We start from the raw sequence: 23,161 nt of genomic DNA on the forward strand, positions 1-23,161 counted from the left end.
ATACACCCTCTGGGTGTCACTCCACAAGCAGATTAGTCCTAGATGCTCTCTCTTTCCCTCCTACAGCACCTGCTCAGGAAGAATGAGACAATGCTCGGGCCTTAACCGGAGTCACAGGGAGATACAGCAAGGAACAGGCCCTTCGTCCCATCAACTCCACACCGGCGTTAGCCAAACATTGACCCTGACCTAATATTCATCCTTATTTCTATCCTCCTCACACTCTCATCCTACCCCCAGGCTCAAACCCCTCACCCGCACACCAGAGGCAACTTACAGCATCCAACTAACACAGCAACTTGTGTATCTATGGGATGTGTGAGGAATCCAGAGCACCTGGGGAAGAAATTGATGGGGTCACACAGAGAGAGCCCAAAGTAAGGACTGAACCCAGGTCTCTGGCTCTGTGAGGGAGCAGCACTGCAAGCTGTGTCACCATTAAGAGCCAAGCAGTATTCAGATTACAGCCACACCCCTGACATTACCATCCTCCATTTCCTTATCATAAGATCTTGGGTGTCACCACTGACCCAGCAATCAACTTGGCGGGCCACACGGATACCATGGCAACCAGAGCAGGCCAGAGATTGGGCATCCTGGGTCAGGTGACCCAGATCCTGGCACCCTAAAGCATTTCCACCATCTCCAAGGCACACATCAGGAGTATGATGGGACATTCACTGCTCACCCAGGTGGTTACAGCTCCAACAGTACTCAACAGAGATTAAAGAAGATCTTAAAGATTAGCCAAGTTTGTCACACGTACATCAAAACATCAAAACAAATGCGCCACAAACAAGAAAAAGTCTGCTGATGCTAGAAATCAGAGTCACACACACAAAACGCTGGAGGAACTCAGCAGGCCGGGCAGCATCCATGGAAAAGAATAAACAGTTGACGCTGTGGGCTGAGATCCTTCATCAGGGCTGACAAGGGAGGGGGAAGGAGTCAGAGTAAGAAGGTGGCAGGAGGGGAGGAAGAAGTACAAGGTGGCAAGTGATAGGTGAAATCAGGAGAGGGGGATGGAGTTAAGTGAAGAGCTCAGAAGTTGAGTGGTGAAAGAGATAAAGGGATGGAGAAGGGGGAATTTGGTCGGAGAGGACAGAAGGCCATGGGAGAAAGGGAACGGGGAGGTGATGGGCAGGTAAGAAGACAAGAAGTGAGCGGGGAAATGGGGAATAGTGAAGGAGAAGAGGTGGTGAAATTTACCGTAAGTTCAAGATGTTCATGCCAACAGGTTGGAAGATACCCAGATGGAACATAAGTTGTCAAATCAAATCAGGAAAGTTTGTGCTGGAGGCAGCCCACAAGTGTTCCCACACTTCCAGCAACATAGCCTGTCCTCAGCTTACTAACCCTAACCGGTATGACTTTGGAGTAGGGCACCAGAGGAAAGCCATGTGGTCATGGGGAGAACACATTAGCAGCAGGAATCAAACCCCAATCGATGATTGTTGTGAAGCGATTGCATTGGGTTTGGAACTGGCCCTTCCCACTGTTGCTGCTCTCCAGTGTTTACTCAGAAAACAAGCTGGATTGCATTCATCTGCAGTGGCATTATCGATATGAGGAACTGCTACAGGTTTGTCCTGCGGAAACATGGCTCCAGGCCAACATCCATGCACTAGCAATCCACAGGCCATGTCGCTGAGGGATTAGAGCTATATTAATATTTTGTAATATTATTTTTGTAACTGTTTGTCTGCTAACATAATTATGAGTGCTCTATATGCTGTGTGTAACTAATGTCTCTCTGTTTTGCACCTTGGCCGCAGAGGAACGCCATTTCATTTGGCCATCTTCCTGTATCCGATTGAATGGCAATTAAATTTGAATCTGAACTGACTGCTATACTAGTATGCATAGCAACATCCAAGACAAACCAGCCCATTTCATCAGCTGCTCATTCATTCCCTCACCACTGCTTCACAGTGACAGACCTCCTGGGTGAGCAGTGAATGTCCCATCATACTCCTGATGTGTGCCTTGGAGATGGTGGAAATGCTTTAGGGTGCATCCAACCTCAAACTGCATCATCACTCGGACTATTTCAGCAGCAACTCCCACGCTTACAACCTCCACTATTACCTCGCCTGCCCACTCCTTTCCAACTTGCACACTCCTGACTTATAGATCTACCAGCACTGATTTCTCTAGGACAGACAACAAATACCGGCCCTGACACAAAAGGTTCTGCAGATGATAGAAGCCTTGAGCAGTGCACGCAAAATGCTGGAGGAACCCAGCAGGTCAGGCAGCATCTATGGAGGGAAATGAACAGTCGCGCTTCAGGAGCCCTGGTGGTTCTTGGCCTGAAAAGTTGACCGATGAGTCCCCGCCATAGATGCTGTTTAACCTGCTGAGTTCTCCTACCATTTTGTGTGTGTTGATCAATAAATGCTGGAAATGGAGATGATTTGCACAGAACAAATATTAATAAGAAATAAAATAGTAAAATACACAAATAAACCTCCAACGTTAACAGTCATTTCCACACTGTTTGTCCCTGCACGTGCGGCTCCACAGAAACTGAAGCCGAGGGTACATTACTGCACAGAGCAACAGGAATGAATTGGAAATCTTGCTGTAAGCCTGGTCACCCTGGCAGACAACACAGCTTCTTCATTCAAGGGCAGCAGGGATAAGCCAAGTAATTATAGACCAGTCAGTCTAACCTCAGCAGTAGAGAATTTATTGGAAAAGTTCTAAGGGACAGGATTAATTTACACCTGGAAAGGTAGAGATTGATCGGGGATAGTCAGCACAGATTTATTAGCAGGAGATCTCAGCTAACTTAATTGGGTTTTCTGAAGAGGTAACTGAATTACAGATGAGGACAATGTGGTTGATGCAGTCAATATGACCTTCAGTAGGGCCTTTGACAAGGACCCATCATGGAAGATTGGTCCAAAATACAAGAGCCCATGGGACCCGAAACATATTGACAGATTGGACCCTGAATCCGTCTGGTAGGAGAGCCTAATGAGATATTGAACATAAAACAGTTTAAACCAGTTCAGGCCCTTCAGTCCTTCAATGTTGTGGCAATCGTTTATCCTAATGCACAACCAATCCATCCCTTACCTCTTATACAGCTTATAACCATCCATTTTCTTTCATCAATGTTCCGAAGTGTCTTAAATGTCACTAATGTAACATCCGCTCCCATCATCTCCAGCAATGCATTCCAGACACTTATCACGCTGTGTAGAAAACCTGCTTCTGATATCTCCCCTAAACCTTTCTCCAACCATCTTATAAGAATATCCTTTGATATTAGGCATTGTTGCCCTGGGAAAAAGGTGCAGGCTGTCCACTCTATCTATGCCTCTTATCAAGTTGCTTCTTGTCCTCATTTTCTACAAAGCGAAAAGCCCTTGCTTTCAAAAGAAAAGCTCTTGTGATAGGCAGCCCGTGACCAGACGTGTACCACGGGGATCGTGCTGGGTCTCCTGGTCCTTGTTACATATATTAACAAGTTTATATAACAAGATAATAGTTAGTAAGTTTGCAGATGACGTGAACACTTGGGGAGTTGAGGACAGTCTCAGGCCACAGACCTGGTATATATGGGCACAGCAATGGTAGAAAGAATTTTTCCCTTAAAGAGTGTGTGGGGGGGGGGGGGGGTCGAACAACAGGACACAAACCACGATAGGGGATTTGCTATACAAGTCTAAGGATTCCTGAAGTTCATGGGGAAGGCCAATGGGATGCTTGCCTTCACTAGCTAGGGCACAAAAAAATAAGCACAGGGTTGCACGGCACAGTTTGGTTAGACTAGTTGGAATAGTATGTGCACCACACAGGAGAGAGGGCGGAGGGGATCCATCAGGAGCTGCCTGATAATGAACATTTCGGCTGCCAGGACTGGACTGAGTGCGTCTGTTTCCCCTGCCTCAGACAAGGTGGATGGACGGCCTGACAGGATTGTAAAGAATTCTGAGAGGCCTCCTCCGTCGGTCGGGGTCGGCCATGGATGCTGTGTCCTAGCTGTCTACCCGTGCACAAGAAAGTTCACAAGCCAGGGCGGTGCAATACAGAGAGTAAGATGTCGCCCATGCACCAGGCTCGCCCGCTCCACACAGCCAATCAGTCCAAAGGAACGGCACTGACGGTGTTGCAGGATTTGCCAGTCGGCATTGAACTCAACACAGGACCGCCTTAGGGACTCGAATTCCTTGGGATTTACCCCCAAAGCCTTCCCCATGCAAGGGTAGAGCCACAGAGCAGTGAAGCTTTGAGATTAGAGTTTTCCTTCTCCTACATAAGCTGCTAACCATGGCTGACGAGCTCCATCTGCTCACAGCGCCTGGTTTTAAGGCGTCAGTAACCGGCCTTTGCCCTTCTCCTGTCAGTAGAAACAATTCCACCTGACTTAGTAGCTAAGCCACACAGGAAGACCAGGACCTAGACTTGGTTGTTAGAAGCCAATTGAGACACACACCATTGGGAGCGTTTAATAAGTAGTGGGAGCTCATCCCTACTACCCGCCCTCTGGAGATAACAACCGTAAGAAACCACAACACTCTGAAGATTATGGATAGGGTAGATCATAGGAAACTTGCCCCAGGGTAGCAGAGTCTATTAGCGGAGGTTTACGGTGGGGAGTGAGTGGCTTAGAGGGGATCTGAGGAAGAATCTTTTCATCCTGTAGTTGGAATCTGGAAGACCCTGCCTGAAAGAGTGGTAGAGGCAGAGACTTCCACAATATTTAATCACTGTTAAACAAGCCCTTGAAATACCAAGGCACAGAACAATATGAAACCTGTGTCTGTTAATGAAATTAGTATCACAGGTACTTCACAGTCAGCAGAGACATGGTGGGATGAACAGCCTTTTCTCCTGAGGTGGCTAAGATTCCAAAATTCCAGTCCTTTGGAGGCAAGTATAAAGAACCCACTCACCCCAGACTTCTCCCCTCTCCCAGCAGGCAGAAGGTTAAAAAGCTTAAAAACATCTAGCACCAGGCCGAAGGACAGCCTCTATCCCACCTTACCAGAGTTCTGAACAGACTTCTTGCACAATAAGGTAGACTCTTGGCCTCAAAATCTGCCTCATCTTGTTCTTTATCATTCTCCCGCCTGTAGCTTTTCAGTAGTCTTTTTTTTACTTTTCTCTGCATTGTTACGGTTTTACCTGATACACTGTGCAATGATTCGACCTCTATAAACAGTACGCAAGACAAGCTCTGCACTGGACCTGGATACACGTGACAACAAACACAAGAGATCCTGCAGATGCTGGAAATCGAGGACAGCACACACAAAATGCTGGAGGAACTCAGCAGGTCAGACAGCAACCAGAGAGGAATAAACAGCCAATGGCTCAGGCCAAGTCCCTTCATTAGGACCTGTGACAATCATTAACCAACACCGATAACAAGCTGACCAAATTAACCTTAGCCCAGTCATCTCAGAACGTAAAAGACCACACAGACCCCTGACTACATCTCTACTAACTCAGGGCAACAAACACAAAATGCAAAAGCAACTCAAGAGCTCAAAGTAAATTTATTTTTGAAGTATATATATGTCACCAAATCCAACCTTGAGATTTGTTTTCTTGCAGGAATACTCAGTAAGTCCAAGAAACACAGTAGAATCAGTGAAGGACCACACTCAAATGGACGGACAAACAACCAACGTGCAAGACAACAAACTGTGCAGATACAAAAGTAATCAACAATTAAGCAATAAATATCAAGAACATGAGCTAAATAGCCTTTGAAAGTGAGCCCCTCGGTTGTGGGAATAATTCAGTGATGGGCAAGAGATGTTGAGTGAAATGACACCTAATGGTTCAAGAGCCTGATGGTTAAAGGGTAACAACAGCTCCTGAATCTGGTGAGGTAGGTCCTGAGGCTCCTGATGCCATCAGCAAGAAGAGAGCTCAGCCTAGGTGGTGGGATCCTTGATGATGGAAGCTGCTTTGTCATCATCACTCCATGTGGACGTGCTTGTTGATGGGGAGGCTTTACCCATAATGGTCTGGGCTGGGTACACTACCTTGTCTGATATTCCATTCAAAGGTATTCTTGTTTCCGTGCAAGAGTGTAAAGCAACCAGTTGATATACTCTACGCTGCACATCCAAAGAAGTTTGTCAAAGATCTAGATGTCATGGCAAATCTATGCAAACTTCCAAGGAAGCATAGGTGCTGCTGAGCTTTCTTCGTAATTTCATTTAAGTACTGAGCCCAGGACAGATCCTCTGAAAATAACAACACCGAGGAACTTAAAGTTGCTGACCCTCTTCGGCTCTGATCTCCCGATGAGAAGTTGCCCATGGGCCCCCAGTTTCCTCCTCCTTAAGTCAACAACTAGCTCCTTGGTTTTGCTGACATTAAACGAGAGGTTGCTGTGTGTCGCCACTCAGCCAGATTCTTAAACTCCCTCCTATATACTGACTTAGCAGAGCCTTTGTTTCAGCCAACAAGAGTGATGTTTTCAGCAAACTGAACTATGTCATCGGGGCTGTCACCAGTATAAAGTGAGCAGAGCAGGGGTGCACCTGTGCTGATGGAGATCGTGGAGGAGATGTTGTTTGAAACCCAAAGTCACTTGGGCTGCAAGTGAGCAAATGAAGAATCCAATTTCACCAATGGGCACTGAGCAGCAATTCTTCCTTGCACAAGGACGTGCAATGTCTCCTGGTACAATACAAATAGGTATTGATTCAGCAGGTATCTATGGAGAGGAATAAACAGTTGCTGTTTCGGGCCAAGACCCCTCATCAGGATGGCAAAGGAAGACCGAGAAAAAGAAGGTAAGGAGAGGGTAAGGAGCCATGAAGGTGAGGTGTGCAAGGATCAAAATAGTATTTTAAATGTGATATCCTCAGTAGTTTCCCATTGAAGATGCTGCCTTTAACAAATACCAGACCTCCAGGAGAGGACAGAGCTGTGTGGAAAACTTCCTGAAGACAATTATCTCAGTAATTACAATAACGATGACAGAGACACAACAGCAGTAGAAAGGAAATCCAGACTGGTAGTACAGGAGGGCATAGGTAGACTTCAAAGATTGGGAACGGAAGACGAATTGAAATGGGTGGCCTCCAGGAGATCCTGCCTTTTGAGGAGAAGGTAGATCAACTATTCTGCATCAGGGCAGAATGAGGGGCCAAGTAGCTACACTTGTTTCCTTGGGCTCTTCTGGAGAATGGACATTCGAGATGGCCATCCCTCAAGATCCTTCCCTCAGGAAGACGCGGAGCTCCTGTGCAAGACACTGAGAGCTACACACAACGTCACAACCTATCTCACCACCCTCCCCATGCACCAACTATAGCAGAGTCTGGATGCTCAGTACAACCCTGCACAACCAGTAGTGGACACCGTGGTCATTGTGCATCCACAACGAGTTGAACCGACTGAGAGATGCTCTGGGACGGTGAGTGAGCTCATGGCTGTACCTGAGGGAGCAGCTCTCAGCAGCGACCGAGCAGCAGGCCACGATGGCGCAGGGGCGCTCCAGGACTGTGCGGCCGAGCGGGGAGGGACTTGGGCCGAGGGAGGTGGCTCGCCGATGAATGGCGCCCTGTCCCACCAGACCGGACCCGACCCTGCAACGAGAGAGGAGAAGTCTCAGGATCCCCGGTGTCGTACCCAGACAGAGAGCCGTGCCTGAGAAAATCAGAGAGACAATCACCGGCCCTCGGCTCACCACGTCTATGGTCATCCCCCTCCCTCGTCCCCCGGTTGAGGCAAGATGGGGACCCCTCAAAGGTTAATGGATACAGACTCTTCCCCACCTCCTTGTCAAAATGCCAAGTCAAGTAACGCATTGTTCTGGGGGACCTTGAGCTAAGAGGATCTGTGGGTCATGGTTGTACTGCGAACCACAAAATTCCTGCAATATAGTTGCAAAAACACTCTTTTGCAACAAATAGTTGTCAGATAGATAAGACACAGGGCTACGGGATCACGGGAAAAGCATTGCTCAAAATGCTCAGCAGATAACACAAGACGACAGGAAAGCTGGAGTGGGGAGGACACTTGGCTCCTCAATCCTGCCCCATCTAACGTATTGATCTACACCAACTTCAAACTGCTGTCTCTGCCAGTTCCCGTCACCCTCAATCAGTCAAATATTTGTCTCCCACCTTAAATCTATCAATCCAGCCTCCACCACCCTGGGGTGCAGTGAATTCCAGAGATTCACCGCACTGTGTGAGACACACCAGCTTTATCTTGTAGTGGCATCCCTTTGTTTGTGACTTTCTCAAGAGGAGAGCATCTCAATGTTTCCCCATCAAGCCTCCGTAGGACCTGATATGTTTGAATAAGACCACTCCCCATTCTTCAAAACTCCAAGGAGCACAGACCCATACTGTTGAGTTCTGTTCATTTGGACTATGTAAGTATTTAGTATGCATGCGCACTCTCCGTTATGCTCGTGCGCGCAGGAGATGGGGGAATTATGGGATGTAAAGGCGGCAGCCCTCAGGTCCTGCACTGAGACGTAGAAAGTAAAGTCGTTCAAGCAAAAGAGAAACGTGTCTTTGTCATTTGGATGTGAACAGTGGTGGCAGAGGATCGTTGCCAATTATAGGATCTCGCCGGCATTTGACGAGAGCAAGCCTTACGAAAGCTGGAAAAATAAGATTGGAATATGGTCCCGCGTTACGGAACTGCAGAAGATGGAGCAAGCCTTACGAAAGCTGGAAAAATAAGATTGGAATATGGACCCGCGTTACGGAACTGCAGAAGATGGAACAAGCCTTACGAAAGCTGGAAAAATAAGATTGGAATATGGACCCGCGTTACGGAACTGCAGAAGATGGAACAAGCCTTACGAAAGCTGGAAAAATAAGATTGGAATATGGACCCGCGTTACGGAACTGCAGAAGATGGAGCAAGCCTTAGCTGTTGCATTGCCGCTTTCGGAAAGAGTGAGAGAGACCACGATGCGAATTTAGTGGAAGACTTGAACGAAGATGGTGGTAGGAATACACCAATAAACACACTCGACTCTTTTTTTTTGAAGGAAGAAGATCAGATTTATGAGGCATATTCAGACTTTGACAAAATTTACAGGCAATTCTAAAAATATGGCTGATTATATTATTGATTTTTTGAACAAAGTACAGTTGCATGCATAAACACAAAATGGAACTTCCTGACACTGCATTGGCTTTTAAACTGTTCAATACTGTGTGTCTAGACTTGAAGGACAGACAGCTAGCATTAACTGCATGCACAGAACTTACATTTACATCTATGAAATCACCACTGAAGAGGATTTTTGGAGCAAAGGCTGCTAGGACAACAGTCAGAATTAGTTTGAGTCAGGAATGGCACACTTCACTGAGCAGAAACAAGAGCATAGCAGCCATAGATCCCAGAGGGACCAGACCAGGGAACCATTACCTGGCACAAGTCCAATAAACAAGTATGGCAGGAGATCGAAATGTGCAGAATGTCAAAGTATTTACAATTAGGAAGAAACTGTCCACCCAGAACTGAGCAAGTTAGGCTAATTGAAGAAAATAACAAATCTGAAGATGTAGCAGAGTGCCATATCACGTTGTTTGCAAATAATCACTTACTAATGCAGAGACATCTGAGGCAGAGATTTTGTTGATAGAATCTCTAGGATCAGCACGCACACACACACAGTGTGGAGAGATTAACGGCTATGTGAGTGAACAAAACCAGAATGAATTGCAGAAACTGGTGAACATAGATACACCGAGTAACAATGCATTCAAATTAGGAGATGGAAAGATTGTACATTCCACCAAAAGAGTGAATATTCCCGTAAAAGTGTGGCAGACAAAATGTTACATCAAAACAGAGGTGGTATCAGTGAACATTCCATTACTCCTGAGAGCAGGGACAGTACTGGATGTGGAGAATGAGCAAGCAACGATGTTTCTATAACCAGTATCTCTTGAACTCACCAGATCTGGACATTACTGTGTGACCATTCAAGATCAAGACATTACGGAGAACCAATGTGAAAATGAAGTACTAACTGTCAACACAAAACATGACCTTAGATGAGAAATGCAAAGTGTTGCTCGAACTTCGCAAGCCGTATGGACACACTTCAATTGATAAACTTCAGACACCGCTCAGGAGTTCAGGAAACAGAGATTATTCTCCATTCCAAAGCAGATAAGTGACATGACAAGAGTTTGGAAAGCCCAGACCCAAGCCTGCGATTGGTCTACCACTAGCATCTGAATACAAAGAAAGAGTAACCGTAGACCTAATGAACTGGAGCAAGGAGGGTGGTACCTCCACATCACTGAGTTCACACGTTTCAGTGCAAGTACAAAGAGACCCTGAGAAATAGTAAAAAAAACTCCATCCATTCCTGGCCCACCTTGGAATACAGAGGTGAATTTAGTAATGATGAATTCTGAAATATGGCAGAGAACTTTAACAATGAAACAAAAACAACAGTGGCATATAATCCTTTGGAATAATGGACTTCTGGAGTGACACAATCAAACACTTACTGAAATAATGCTGAAGGTAAAGAAAAGCAATGGTTGTCATTGGAACACAGCCCTGGACTGGGTCCATATGATGAAGGATACCATGCACAATGTACATGGCTAAAGCCCGTATCAGTTGGTGTTTGACCAGAATCTAAACCTTCCTCTGTTCTGGTTGACAGACCACCTGCTCTGGAGGGCACTACAAGGAGTGAATGCGTTGGGAAACCTATTTCAGCACTGTGTGCTTCAAGGAAGCATTCACTGAAACAGGGGAGAATTCGCAGAGCACTGAGGGCACAGGTACATCCTACAAATGATAAGTACGACACCAGGGACAAAGTATATTACCAAAGAGCAGACTGTGTAGAATGGGAAGGTCCTGGAGTAGCCAGTGGTCAGGGTGGAGCTGTGGTATCTGTGAGACCTGGAGGTACATATGTGAGAGTGCATCATTCCAGATTAGGTAAAGCACAAACTGAAGATGATCCCAGAACTCCATGGAGAATGACACAAAAAATGAAAAGCCCTTGCTTGGTACACAGTCACAGAGCACGGACTGGGATGAGGAGAGTGCAGCTAAGGACCCATTTGGAGTTGCTCAACATTAGCACAGAGAGCGTAGCTGGGGTCTCAGTAACTTGCCTGAACAGAAATTATCACAAGTGCAAGGACAACATGGAAGTTTCAGTCTTAAAACAGAACTAACTGTTTGATTTGTAGACCAAGACACTGCTATCCCGTACATAGCTGAAGTCTTAGGATGTGCAGGCAAAGCCACTGAGAGAAACAAAAGTTGGTAGAACTTGAATTACCTAGAACCAGCCACGGTCGCTGGCACCACAGGGTCAGTCGACATATCACGTGTAGACAGACTTCATGTTAAACCAAGTATGGATCGGGCTGAACCATCTGAGAAATGTCAAGGTGAAGACGTCCTAGTAACTGAAGAGGTACCGTTTGAATCTGCAAACTGGGATGAAATTGGAAGTTGGAGAAATAATCTTAAGTTTGAGGCAGCCAGAGGCATTGGCCAAAAAAAGTGTCCACAAGATGGGTGTGCACCCTGAAAGAATCCCCAACAAGAATTATAGCAAAAGCACACCTGGTGGCTAGAGGTTTTGAGGAACTCCAAAAAGACTCACGAACACATGCATCAGAGTCTCTTCGATAATCTCTCTAAGTGATATGTCAAAAGCACTGGCAACCCCATTTCATAGACATAAGATCTGCATTCTTACGGGGAATGGAGCTTTCTCATGACATTTACATTCAATCCCTGCCTGAAGCCAGAGGTGAAGGAACACTGTGGAAACTCAGAAGGTGGGTGTGTGGTCTAGCAGATGCATCACTCTACTGGTATAAAAAGGTCAAGGAAATAATGATGAAAACAGGTGGAAGATGTCACAAGTGGATCCAGCTGTTCTCTTACTGGCAAGATTCGGGATATCATGTGATTGGAGTACTGGCCTGTCATGTAGATGACTTCATATGGGGCAGCTCACAGAACTTTGCCTCAATAGTTACCCCTCAGCTAAAGTCAGCATTTCAGGTTGGACAGGAAAAACATCACTGAGGCTTGTTGGCTTTATTGATACCTCCCTTGGAAATCTTCCTGATGGATTTACTCAAGGGGGACATTTTATTGTACTGATAGGACAAGAGGGAAGATCTTTACCTCTTTGCTGGCAATTAAAAAGGGTCCAAAGAATTGTACAAAGTAGCTGGCGGAAGAAATCCTTGCAATGTCTGAAGGTATTAACAATGCTGTTTATTTGGCCACACGCTGTTCTGAACTTGTCCATGGTAACCCAAAGAAAAACAGTCTACAAAGAACTTGTGTCACGGACTACTGTACTCTTTGGTTGATGTCATCAAATCCACCAAGTCAGTTACAGAGAAGAGGCTTCATCTAGATATATGCAGCACCAAAGAGTTTGTCCAAGCATAGAAAATTCATCGCGTTCTACAAAGAAACAACTAGCTGACTATCTCACAAAGAAGTGACCTCCAGCTCTTGTGCTGTTTAAGGCACTTAGTGAAAGCAATTCCAGTTTTCTTTTCCAGTCAATTCTGGCCAGCTCCTCTCTCATGCCTCTGTAATTCCCTTTACTCCATTGTAATACTGACACATCTGACTTTAGCTTCTCCTAACTTTTAGGCTGGTTTCGACGGAGCTTCCATTGTGCGCTGCGTCTGCGAGGCTGAGTCAGGCAGCGCCGTGGAAGTCCATAGCAGGGGTATTCCCTTCTGCCGACGACGTGGGATGGCGAGTCTGTCAGGACCCTGGGGACTTGTGGAAATTGTGGTGATTTCTTTTGAACTTACAGTCCTTTAACATCTTGGACTATTTTCACTGTGCCCATAGTCTGTTTTTTTTTTAATCAATTATGCTATTGTTTGCACTGTTGTAACTATATGTTGTAATTATGTGGTTTTGTGCAGGTCTTGTAGCTTTAGTTTTTGGTCTTGTTTTGTCTGGTGAATTTGGAGCTCCTTTCTGGGGAACGTGCTAGACGGTGGCGCGATATTAATACGCAGCAGCCTCTCCGGACTCTGGATTGGGGATTGCCAAACGTTACGGGGATTTTTGGTGTAGTCTGTTTTGTCATATGCTTCTGTGATATCATTCTGGGGGAACGTTGTCTCATTTTTTAACTGCATTGTATTTGTGGTTTCTAAATGACAATAAACTGAATCTGAATCCTCCTCAAATTGCAGGGTGAACTGGATCATATTATGATCACTTGCCCCCCAATGTTTCCTTCATGTTCGGAGTTCCTTCCCCTTCACCTTCAGGTCTCCAATCAAGTCTGGTCCATTGCACAGCCCCAATCCAGAATAGCTGATCCCCTAGTGGGCTCAACGAGGAGCTGCTCATAGGCTCTTGAGAAATTCTCCTTCCTGAAGTACATCATCTACCTGATTTTCCCAATCTATCTGCATATTGAAATCCCCATGACTACTGTAATTTTGCCCATTTGGCACGTATTTTCTATCTCCTGTTATAATCTGCAAACCACATCCCTTACTACTGTTCGGGGGTCTGTATACAACTCCCATCAGGGTCTATTTATCCCTGTAGTTCCTTAGCTCTATCCACAAAGAATCAACACCTTCCTATGTCACCCCTTCCTATGACTTGATTTCATTTTTTACCACAGGGCAACACCTCCCCCTTGGTCTTCTTGCCTGTCCTTTCAACACAATGCGTATCCTTTCACATTAAGCTCCCAGCTATAATCTTCTTCAGACATGATTCTGTGATGCCCACAACGTCATACCTGCCAACCTGCAACTGTGCTGCAAGTTCATCTACCTTATTCCGTATATTGAGCACATTCAAATACAACACCTTCACCCTTTTTGATTTTGTCCATCTTTTTATGTTGCAGCTTATCCTGTTGCCCTATCAACAGCCTCACTTCACTACACATTGCCTCAGTTTGTAAATCGGCCACCTCATCTTCAGCACTATCACCCACCTTTTGGGCAAGAGAACCAAAGCTGGGCACGGGAATCCAAGAAAGGAGGTGTCACTCAGACTCAGGAGCTTGTTTTGCCTCTCACTGTGATCATGGCTGATCATCCCTCTCAAGTCACTTCCCTGCCCCTTTCTACAGGAACCACCAATCTATTGATGCACTCAACATCCAATTTCCCGCCTAATGGATGCCAAATGCCTCCGGGGTTTCCAATTCTTTCATTCAGAGGAGCCGATAACGGTGACCGATAAAAGCGCAACTCTCAGCGAGCGGAGAGACACAGTGGGGCAATGTGCCGAGCCGTACGTAAAGCACCTTGCCAACACCGTCCCTTCAAGAGTAGGAAGATTCCGAATACCCTTCCTTTTCAAAGGTAGAGCGCCCCACCCCCCACTTCTCAGCCTGTGTTGTAGAGGCAGGAATGGAGAGGGTTAATAACCCGTGAAATAGGGTGAAGTTTGTGCTGTGTGGTAACAGAACTTCTGATAATGTTTAACAGTAAAGGGAAGTGATGCAGCTGTACGTAACTGCACCAAGACACAGATCATTGATGGCATTGCTCTTGCATGCCACCATTGTTGAATCTGAACCCTACATCTGTTGTTAACTAAATTACGCTTATAAATAATTATGTGGTTTATTCTGCAACCAATCTGTGTTTACCAAAACCTGGTCTTCCATGAAATGACAGAATAGGAGAAACGTATCAATCAAATCTTGTTAATTAAGTTTCCTGTATAATCACATATGTGGAGAAGTGTACAAGGCTGTCCCAGCATTGTGTGCAGGTAGATCAGCTTTGTCTGGGCTGCTGGTATGCACACATTAGTGTTGCCTTCCTCGTCCCCTCCGAGGAAGGAGCATGCCCAGGACATCCCAGCAAAAACCCCTCTGGCCAAGCTCAGTGGAGACAAATCACCACTTACAGGCTGTGATAGTCCACTGTCTTCAACCATTTGTTCATTCTGTTGCCAACCTCCAAATGGCAGAAGGGTTTACCTAACCAGGTAGGCACTTATCCAATTATAGTCAACAAGGCAACCATGCAAGGGCAAAAGCAGATTACAGATAACAAGGGAAATCGAGTCACAAAGACAAGCAGGCACTTCTGCCCCACTGAGTCTGCACAGACATCAACTATCTGCTTACTCATGCCATTTTAAATTCACATATTCTCTTCCATTCCTCCGAAACTCTACCACTCACACACAAATTAGGGGCAATTTACCCACCAACCTGCACATCTTTGAGGTGTGGGAGGAAACCAGAACAATTAGGGCAACATACAAGTCACGGAGAGAACATGGAAATTCTACACAGTCAGCCCCCAAAGTCAGCAGTGAACCAGAAGCCTGGCACTGTAAGACAGCCGCCACCTCATCTGAAATACTGTAACAGAAAAGAGTAGAATCACCTTATCAGAGATACTACCTGTGTTCTATCCATCTCTCCCTGTTGTAAAGCTAATTTATTTTATCACATTCTTAGACCAGAAAAACTAACTCGGTTTTTCCCTCTACAGATGGGTAATTTTTCATTTCGTATCAGAGTTCACGATTACTCAACTCTCCTCCCTTTCCATCTCCCTCTTCTCAATCTTTGCATCCCCTTTTCCCTCATAGATTCATCTAATGTTGTTTTTAAATGTGTTCAACCAATTTGCTTCAAATAATCCTTGTGCTAAAATGGCCCAGAAAGTTCTCTCAAGAAAAATTAATTCCCTATTGGATGAATCTTTCGTGATTAGTTCACTTACTGCCCTATAACAATTCCTTCCGGACTCTTTAACTGCTTAACAAGCAAACGGATGCCTTCAACATCCCTATGTTGAATCCCTGGGGCAATACAAGGTATATCCATAGACCTGCATCCATCTGTCAGCACACAAAGAGGCAATACTGCCCAGTGCCCATGCCTAGAGTTTTGCACAATCCACACCACTAACGTTTCTATGCACTGAGAGAAGTAGAAGCTTTTTTCCATGAGGATGTTGCCAGAACTTGAGAATCTAAGTTATAGGGAAAGATTGACTATTGTAGGGGAATGAGGGGAGATCCTACAGGTATCCAACTTAAGTAAGGGGAATGCTTGCAGGCTTTTCCCCCTCAGATTGTTGAGATGAGAACTCGAGGTCAAAGGTTTAGGGTGAAAGGTGAGGGGAATCTGAGGGGGAACATTTTCACTCAGAGGGCGGTTGAATGTGGAAAGAACCAGCAGAAATGGTCGATGCAGGTTCAACTGTAGCATAAATATCAGAAGTTTGGATAGATACGTGGATGAGAGGGACACGAAGTATTATGGTAGCTGGGACTAGGCAGGAGATCAGATGGACACACACCAGCTGAGCCAAAAGGACTGTTTCTCTGCTGTAGTACTCTATGAGTGAACCTTTGGAAATGTTCACCTCAGAGGGCTGAGTTCATTCAAAAGAGAGATTGTTGGGCATCTGGGTAATAAAGGAATGAAGTGAAAAGGGATAGTGTAGCAAAATGGTGCTGAGGTAGATCAGCTGAGACCTTATTCTTTTTTGCCTTTGACTGTCTCCTGGAGATGTTAGTCCTTTAGGGTGGGAACAGCCATTTGTAGGTTATCACTAGAGGTGCCCATATATAACATGCTGCGATGGCCACTTCCCAGTCAGGACAAAGCTGATCTAACTGTACCTGCCATAAGAACTTCCTGTGAGCAGCGTCATCTATGTGAAAGCTGAATAATTTCAGGCATCCGATGACGTACTGATTTGTTCATGAACCTCTGACCTCGCATATAAACCACTTGTTAGGAATGTTTATTCTCTCTGGCCCGAGGGACTTCCCTCCACTGCTGCCCAATGTGACTAGGCCTTCACTTTGCCGCGAAGGTCACAGCCTCCGCTGGGGTGAGGGAAAAATCATTAACCTCCTTTCCAGCTCTGGACCACAGGACTGCCTGCCTTCAGTCACACTGTGGATAAACAGTCACAGTATTGCCTCCTTATGTGGGCAAAACCCAGACATCCCTCAAACTCACTTCCTTCCACTGACAAAATGAACAAAGCTAAACTTCATCATCCCCACCCGGTGGTAGGAGAGGGAGGGGAGAGGGAGGAGGGAAGAGGGAGGGGAGAGGGAAGAGGGAGGGGAGAGGGAAGAGGGGGAGAGTGTGGGTGAGGGGGAGTGGGCAGAGAGTGGGTGAGGGGGTAAGGGGGACAGGGAGGGAGAGGGGAAGTGAGTGTGCATTGCTGCAGAGCTGATCTGTCGGATAGGAGAAGAAGCACAAATTATAGAAATCAAGGCCACACAACAAGTCCATTCGGCCTATCACATCCTTGTCAGCCTAAATAGATAGCCAAGCAGACATAAATCCTCATCCAAGTGCTGTTTATTGTGATAATGATTTGTGCCTCCACTGTCCTTTCAGACTGTGGGGTCCAGACTCCAGCACCCTGGGTGATACATTTCCCTCAACTCTAATCTATATGGTAATTAGCAAAAGTGGAGGGAACATTTCAAACTACCTTATTATAACTTCAATATGTGGGGTAGCAGTTGCATCCTGCACCCCCCCCCCCCCACCCCTCTCTCAAGCTTGACACACTGTCTTCTCCACTAGGCCTGTATCTCCAGTTAATAGACCAGGTAATCAATGCAACTGAATGGCTTCTTTAGATCTACAGAGGTCAGGTCCCAGAATCAGGACTGAGCACTAAGTGTGGAGATGACCAGTATAAAGAGATGAGAGGGAAGGGGCGAGGCAGGCGATGAGTGGATCTAGTTGAAGAGGGAGATGACCGGCAGATGGAGTCTTCTTTCTCCTTGACGAGCTGCCAACCAAGGCTGACGAGCCCCATCCGGCCAAAGTGACTGGTTTTAAGGTGCCAGCAACCCGCCTTTGCCTCTTCCCCTGTCAGTAGAAACAGTTCCGCCGGGCCTAGTAGCTAAGCCACACGTGAAGGCTGGGAGCTGGACTTCGTTGTCAGAGGTGCATGCCTATAATGAGAGCTTTTACCCAACCGGGTAATAAAAGGTGATTAACTACTGTTGTTCCATTAGTTAAGAAGGCTCTAATATTAATATATAGGTCAGTAAGCCTGACATCAGTATTGGGAAAGTTATTGGAAGGTATTCTAATGGACCGGATATATGAGTATTTGGATTGACACGGAGGGATTGGGGCTAGATAACATGCCTTTATGCATGGTAGCTCGTGTCTAACCTATCTTTTTCAAGGAAGTTACCAGGAAAGTTGATGAAAGCAAGACAGAGGATGTTGTCTACGTGAACTTTAATAAGGACTTTGACCAGGTCCCACGTGGGAGGTTGGACTAGAGGTTTCAGTCACTTGGAGTTCAGGATAAAGTAGTACGCTGGCTTGGACTTTGGCTTCTCAATGAAGCCAGGGAGTGGTCGGAGATGTCTGCCTCTCTGACTGGAGGCCTGTGATCAGAGGCTGCCACAAGCATCAGTGCTGAATCCGCTATTGTCTGTTATCTATATCAACAATCTGGTAATGTGGTAGACTGGATCAACAAATTTGTGGATGATACCAAGATTGGGGTGTAGTGAACTTTGAGGAAGACTATCAGAGCTTGCAGCAGGATCTGGCCCAGCTGGAAAAAGGGGCTGAAAAATGGCAGATGGAATTTAATGCAGACAAGTGTGAGCTGTTGCACTTTGGGAGGACCAACACCTGAGCAGCAGGACATTAAGCAGAGCAGTCGAAGAGAGGGATCTGGGAATACAAATCTGTAAATTCTTGAAGGATTCGTCACAGGTAGATAGAGTCTGAAAGACATTGCAAGAACTTGAGGACCCAAGTTATAGTGGAAGGAAGAATAGCTAGGACTAGAGTGTAGCAGAAAGAGAGATTTTATAGAGTTAAACAAAATTATGAGAGGTAAGGATTGGATAAATGCAAGCAGACTTTTCCCACTGAGGTTGGGTGACACAAGAACTAGAGATCAGAGGCTAAGGGTTAAAAGTGAACTGTTTTAAGGGAACGTGAAGGAGGACTTCACTCAAAGGATGGTGAGTGTGTGGAACAAAATGTTGTGGATGCAGGTTCAATTTCAACAATTAAGCCACATTTGGATAGGAGAGGTATCTGAGTGCCTTGAATGTCAATAATATGTTTGCATCCATTTTGGCTCTTCATTAGCACATTGGAATTATGCCAGCTCCAGATAACAACCCCATAGGTCCCATTCCCTTTCTCCCCTGCAGACTTGCAATAACTCCTCTTCAGCTACCCATCTACACAAGGGTTTGATCAAGAGGCCAGCTAACCTACCTGCACAGGTAGGCTATGTTCTTCTACCATTTGATCTGATCATGGAGCCAGCAGGGAGTTAAGGTTCACCCTGACACACGGCTTTCCTTGAGCCTGTAGAGCACCAGTTCCAAAAGCAATGTCTTAAGCTTGAAGACCATAAGACATAGGAGCAGAAATAGGCCATTTGACCCATTGAGCCTGCTCACCATTCAATCTTGGCTGATATCCCATCCTTCTCAACCCCATTCTCCTGCCATCTCCTTTGACACTCTTACTAATCAAAAACCTACCAACCACCTTGTTCAAAGTGTCATTTTTAGGGTCCAGCTATCCCTGGCTCACATTTGGAAGGGATTAACCAAATATCTGCCATCACAAGGTTGAACAAGAACCTCAGTCCTTATTGCAAGTCCTCTCCTCCTTAAACCCAGTGCTGTCAGTGAAAGTCCAATCCCGTCTTAGACATCGCCAGCTTTGCAATGTTATCACTATGCAGGTTTACCTTACAAAGTATGCACAGCCCGTCAATAATCCAAGCAGACCCCAGTGTGAAGGTGACTGAGCCAGACTGTGTCCAATCTCTGGCTTCAGCCGCTGTGAATTCTGCACTGACAAAATTGTTACCCATGTGTAAAATGTACCAATGGTCTGCGCTTGCACAGACTGCCTGCAGGAATTCTTTCATCAAAATACTTGCTGTGAAATGAGGTATTTTTATACTTGGGTGTGACCGCTGCATTTTGCTGCAGAGCTCCATCCTGCCTCTGCCTTGTGCTGTTTCAACTTTCACTGTTTTGCAGGGCTTCCTATCGAAGCAACTCTGTACACGGTGGTCCTCACAGCATACCGCACCATCCCCTCGTCAAACGAGACAGCGGAGCATTAGATTCTTAAAGTGGGCCGTGTGTGCAAAGTGCATCATGGCAAAGTAGTCTGATGAGATATTTAGGGAGATTTTAGGCCTATACAGGGGCTGACCTCCATAGAAGACAGCCTATTCCATTTCCAAAATAACACTGTCTTCCAAATAGTGGAAATCATTCATTTTCCAAAATAGCACTACAGTCAACGTGTGTGGGACGACAATGGGCAGGAGGCTCCTATCTCCCCTCTGAATGTCAAACATGGTGTCGCTGACCAACCCCAACAGTTCCTAATCAGGCCGGTCCAATAAAATGAACTGGGCTGGAAGCAATGAGTGGCAGCTCACACACCATCACCTCCGTCAGGGTAACCGGTCACTCTCACAGGAAGTGGAAGCCAGAAACATTCTGTCCAAGGGGGAGGGTTAATGAATACTTCATGAAAATACATTACAAAAGCAGGCATCGGTTTTCCACTATAGCTGGGGTAAACTTCACTATGCTATTAATACTTCCATACGGCATCGGTGCAAATCTGAGAAGGGGCACGTCGACCAGGGTGTTACCCTCCAAGCCTAACACCATCCTGAATTGGAAATATATCGTCATTCCTTCGAAAACAGCAGGGTCAAGTTCCTGGAAGACTTGCCCCCACCCCCAACCATCACCATCCCCTGCAGTCTTGTGGGTGCACCCCCACCCCAAGGATTGCAATGGTTCAAGAAGGCATATGAGATCCTGCAGTTGCTGGACATCTGGAGCAATGACCACAAAATGCTGGAACTGATTTAGACAGCACCTAAGGAGAGGAATAAACAGTTCCTGGGGTCTCAGCCCAAAAGGTCGACAGTTTATATCCCTCGATAGATGCTGCCTGGCCTGCTCAGCTCCCCCAGCATTTTCTGAGCCTGGTTCAAGAAGGCAGGTCACCACCACCTTCTCAAGGACATCCGGGGATGGGCAATGAAATGCGGCTTAGCCTGCAAAGCCCACCTTCCTTCAATGCAATCAAAAACCTGACGGAGTGGCCGTGGAGAAATTCCTGCCGATCATCATTGCCCAACTCCAGACAGCAGGGACCAAGCTGACTATCAGAAAGTGCACCAACCAACAACAGTCTGAAACCCAGTTCACATCACCCAGGAACAGGCCCGGGTTCCGAATGCGCAGCTACTGACTTAACACCCCGGTTTCAAGCGGGACCGAACCCGGGTCAACAGCTGGCACCAGCATCCAGAGGAAGAGGGAATACCGCCTCGGGCTTTTCAATGTTTGAAGCAAGAGGGAGACAGAAAGTTGATGGAAGCCCAGCGGAACAGCTTCCACTGATCAACTGCAGTGCCCAGCGATTATTGATCTGCGATTCCCAGCCGATGCAAGTCACAGCTCTCCCCGTTCTAAAAATTAACCGAGCGCACATAACTTTTCAAAATAAATGCCACTGTATAACAATCAGGCGCGATTCCACCGTGCAGCCTACATTAAGCCGTGCCCCCGATCAAACAACAATAAAACACAGTGTCACTCCGACCGCAATGCAACTGATGAACCGCTACCCTAGTTCAACGATGTTGGGTGAACTTACGCACTCGCCTTCAGCTTCAAGGGTCTCGCTCCTCCCTTTTGCTGGTTCTGAGAGTGCGACCCTCCCATTCTGAAACTTTTCTCGGTGGCCGCTGTGACATTGAGGCGGCTCCGTGCACCGCTGCAGTGACACCGCAGCCTCCTGCGTTGGCTGCTGAAGCCCTGCCAGATCCGCGTCCAGTCACATGTCCCTCCAAGTCCACGCCGCGCACAGCTGGACAGGCGGAGCCGCAACAAAAATCACTTGTTCGCGAGTCCGGCTGAGGTGGGAGGAAAGCACTTGTCCCCAGGGGACTCCCCTCCCCTGGAGGCAGCCCACTGAGAAAGTGATGTGGGGTTTTGTTTTTCCTCCTTGTCAGGCTGGCTGTCCCAGAAGGAAGTGAGCCGCGTCCGAGCTTGTTACTGGGCGAGTCGGGAAGCCTGTCCTGAGGCCGCTGAGTGGGATCCCGAGCGTGGCTTCTGCGCCACCATCGTGTCTCGGGTGACCGCACTGCGCACTCCTCGCTTGTCGCCTCACGCTGAAAACTGCCGTGGAGGCGAGGGAAATGCCCGATTAATTAATTAGCATCATTGCACACTGCAGAGGAGACTCGCCAGCACGTCTGCCTGGGCTGGAATAGTTCAGTCATGCAAGGAGACTGGATAGACTGAGTTTAGTGTTCCTGGAAGCAGAGGGGAGAGCTGATAGAAAGATTGCTGGAAAGATGGCCAAAGTGTCCGAAACTAGAGGGCACAGCTTAAGGAAGGGGGGGGGGGGTAAAACTTTTAGAGGAGGTCTAAGGAGGACCTTTTCTTGGGGGGGGGGAATCTGGAACTTACTTGCCTGAAGGGGAAGTGGAGGCAGAAAGTCTCACACTAAAAAAGTAGCCACACCATCACTGGCATCACCGAAGCAGACAAGGTTATGGACCAAGTGTTGCATATTGGTATAGATAGGTGCTAGATGGTCAGTATGGACAGGTTGGGCTGAAGGGCCTGTTTCTCTCCAGTATGGTTTCATGGCTCCATTGAAAAAATTGTCAACAGAGGTCATTAACACTTTAAGAGTTAGTCACAATATCCAGAACAAATGAGAAAGGTCCAAGTTAACATACTCTGGTTAGATCATGAAAAGTTCACTCTGATCCTTCGTCCTCTCCCAAACTGAATAAATCTCCTATTCTGGCAGTCTTCATCAATCAACCCCTTCACTGGGTGCCTTTTAGAACATTATTTGCCTCAGTCGGGACAAATTTAGCTTTGGGATTTGGACAGTCCCAAGCCTAGCTGTGAAAGGAGGGTTGGGTATGGGGATAGCAACCCCATCCCGTAAAAACGCAGAACTATAGAAATGTCAGCAGGATCTCCAGAGACCTCACCCCTGGGAGAGGAAGGATCTTCGCCTCGATGGTGTATGAAGTTATGTGGTGAAAGCAGACACCACAGGGCATGAACAGAGGTCCAGGATCCCAGGATCTTTGGTCCAAGACTGAGAATTCAGGCAAGCTGCTACTGGCAGCCTGTGCCCCAGTTGCGGTGATTGGCTTAAGAA

At 46.6% G+C, this 23,161-nt stretch overlaps 1 protein-coding gene across 5 annotated transcripts in view; it reads right to left on the reverse strand.

Moving 5' to 3' along the window:
• The window catches only part of tacc1 (transforming, acidic coiled-coil containing protein 1), a 218,478-nt gene that overhangs the window by 187,018 nt on the left and 8,299 nt on the right, over nt 1-23,161 (reverse strand). The window contains exons 1-2 of one of the 5 annotated variants that reach the window (XM_059966208.1): nt 21,632-22,133; nt 7,416-7,565 (exon numbers count right to left, since the gene is read on the reverse strand). The exons of 1 other annotated variant lie outside the window; for it this stretch is intronic. In XM_059966208.1, the coding sequence (XP_059822191.1) occupies nt 7,416-7,565; nt 21,632-21,699 (218 nt within the window). In that variant the 5' untranslated portion in view covers nt 21,700-22,133. Of the gene's footprint in view, nt 1-7,415; nt 7,566-19,685; nt 19,779-21,631; nt 22,134-23,161 lie in introns of those variants that run through there. 3 more of the 5 variants (XM_059966228.1, XM_059966230.1, XM_059966246.1) reach the window with 3 other exon arrangements.

This window comes from Hypanus sabinus, chromosome 1 (assembly GCF_030144855.1).
Source record: "Hypanus sabinus isolate sHypSab1 chromosome 1, sHypSab1.hap1, whole genome shotgun sequence".
NCBI classification, from domain to species: Eukaryota; Metazoa; Chordata; class Chondrichthyes; order Myliobatiformes; family Dasyatidae; genus Hypanus; species Hypanus sabinus.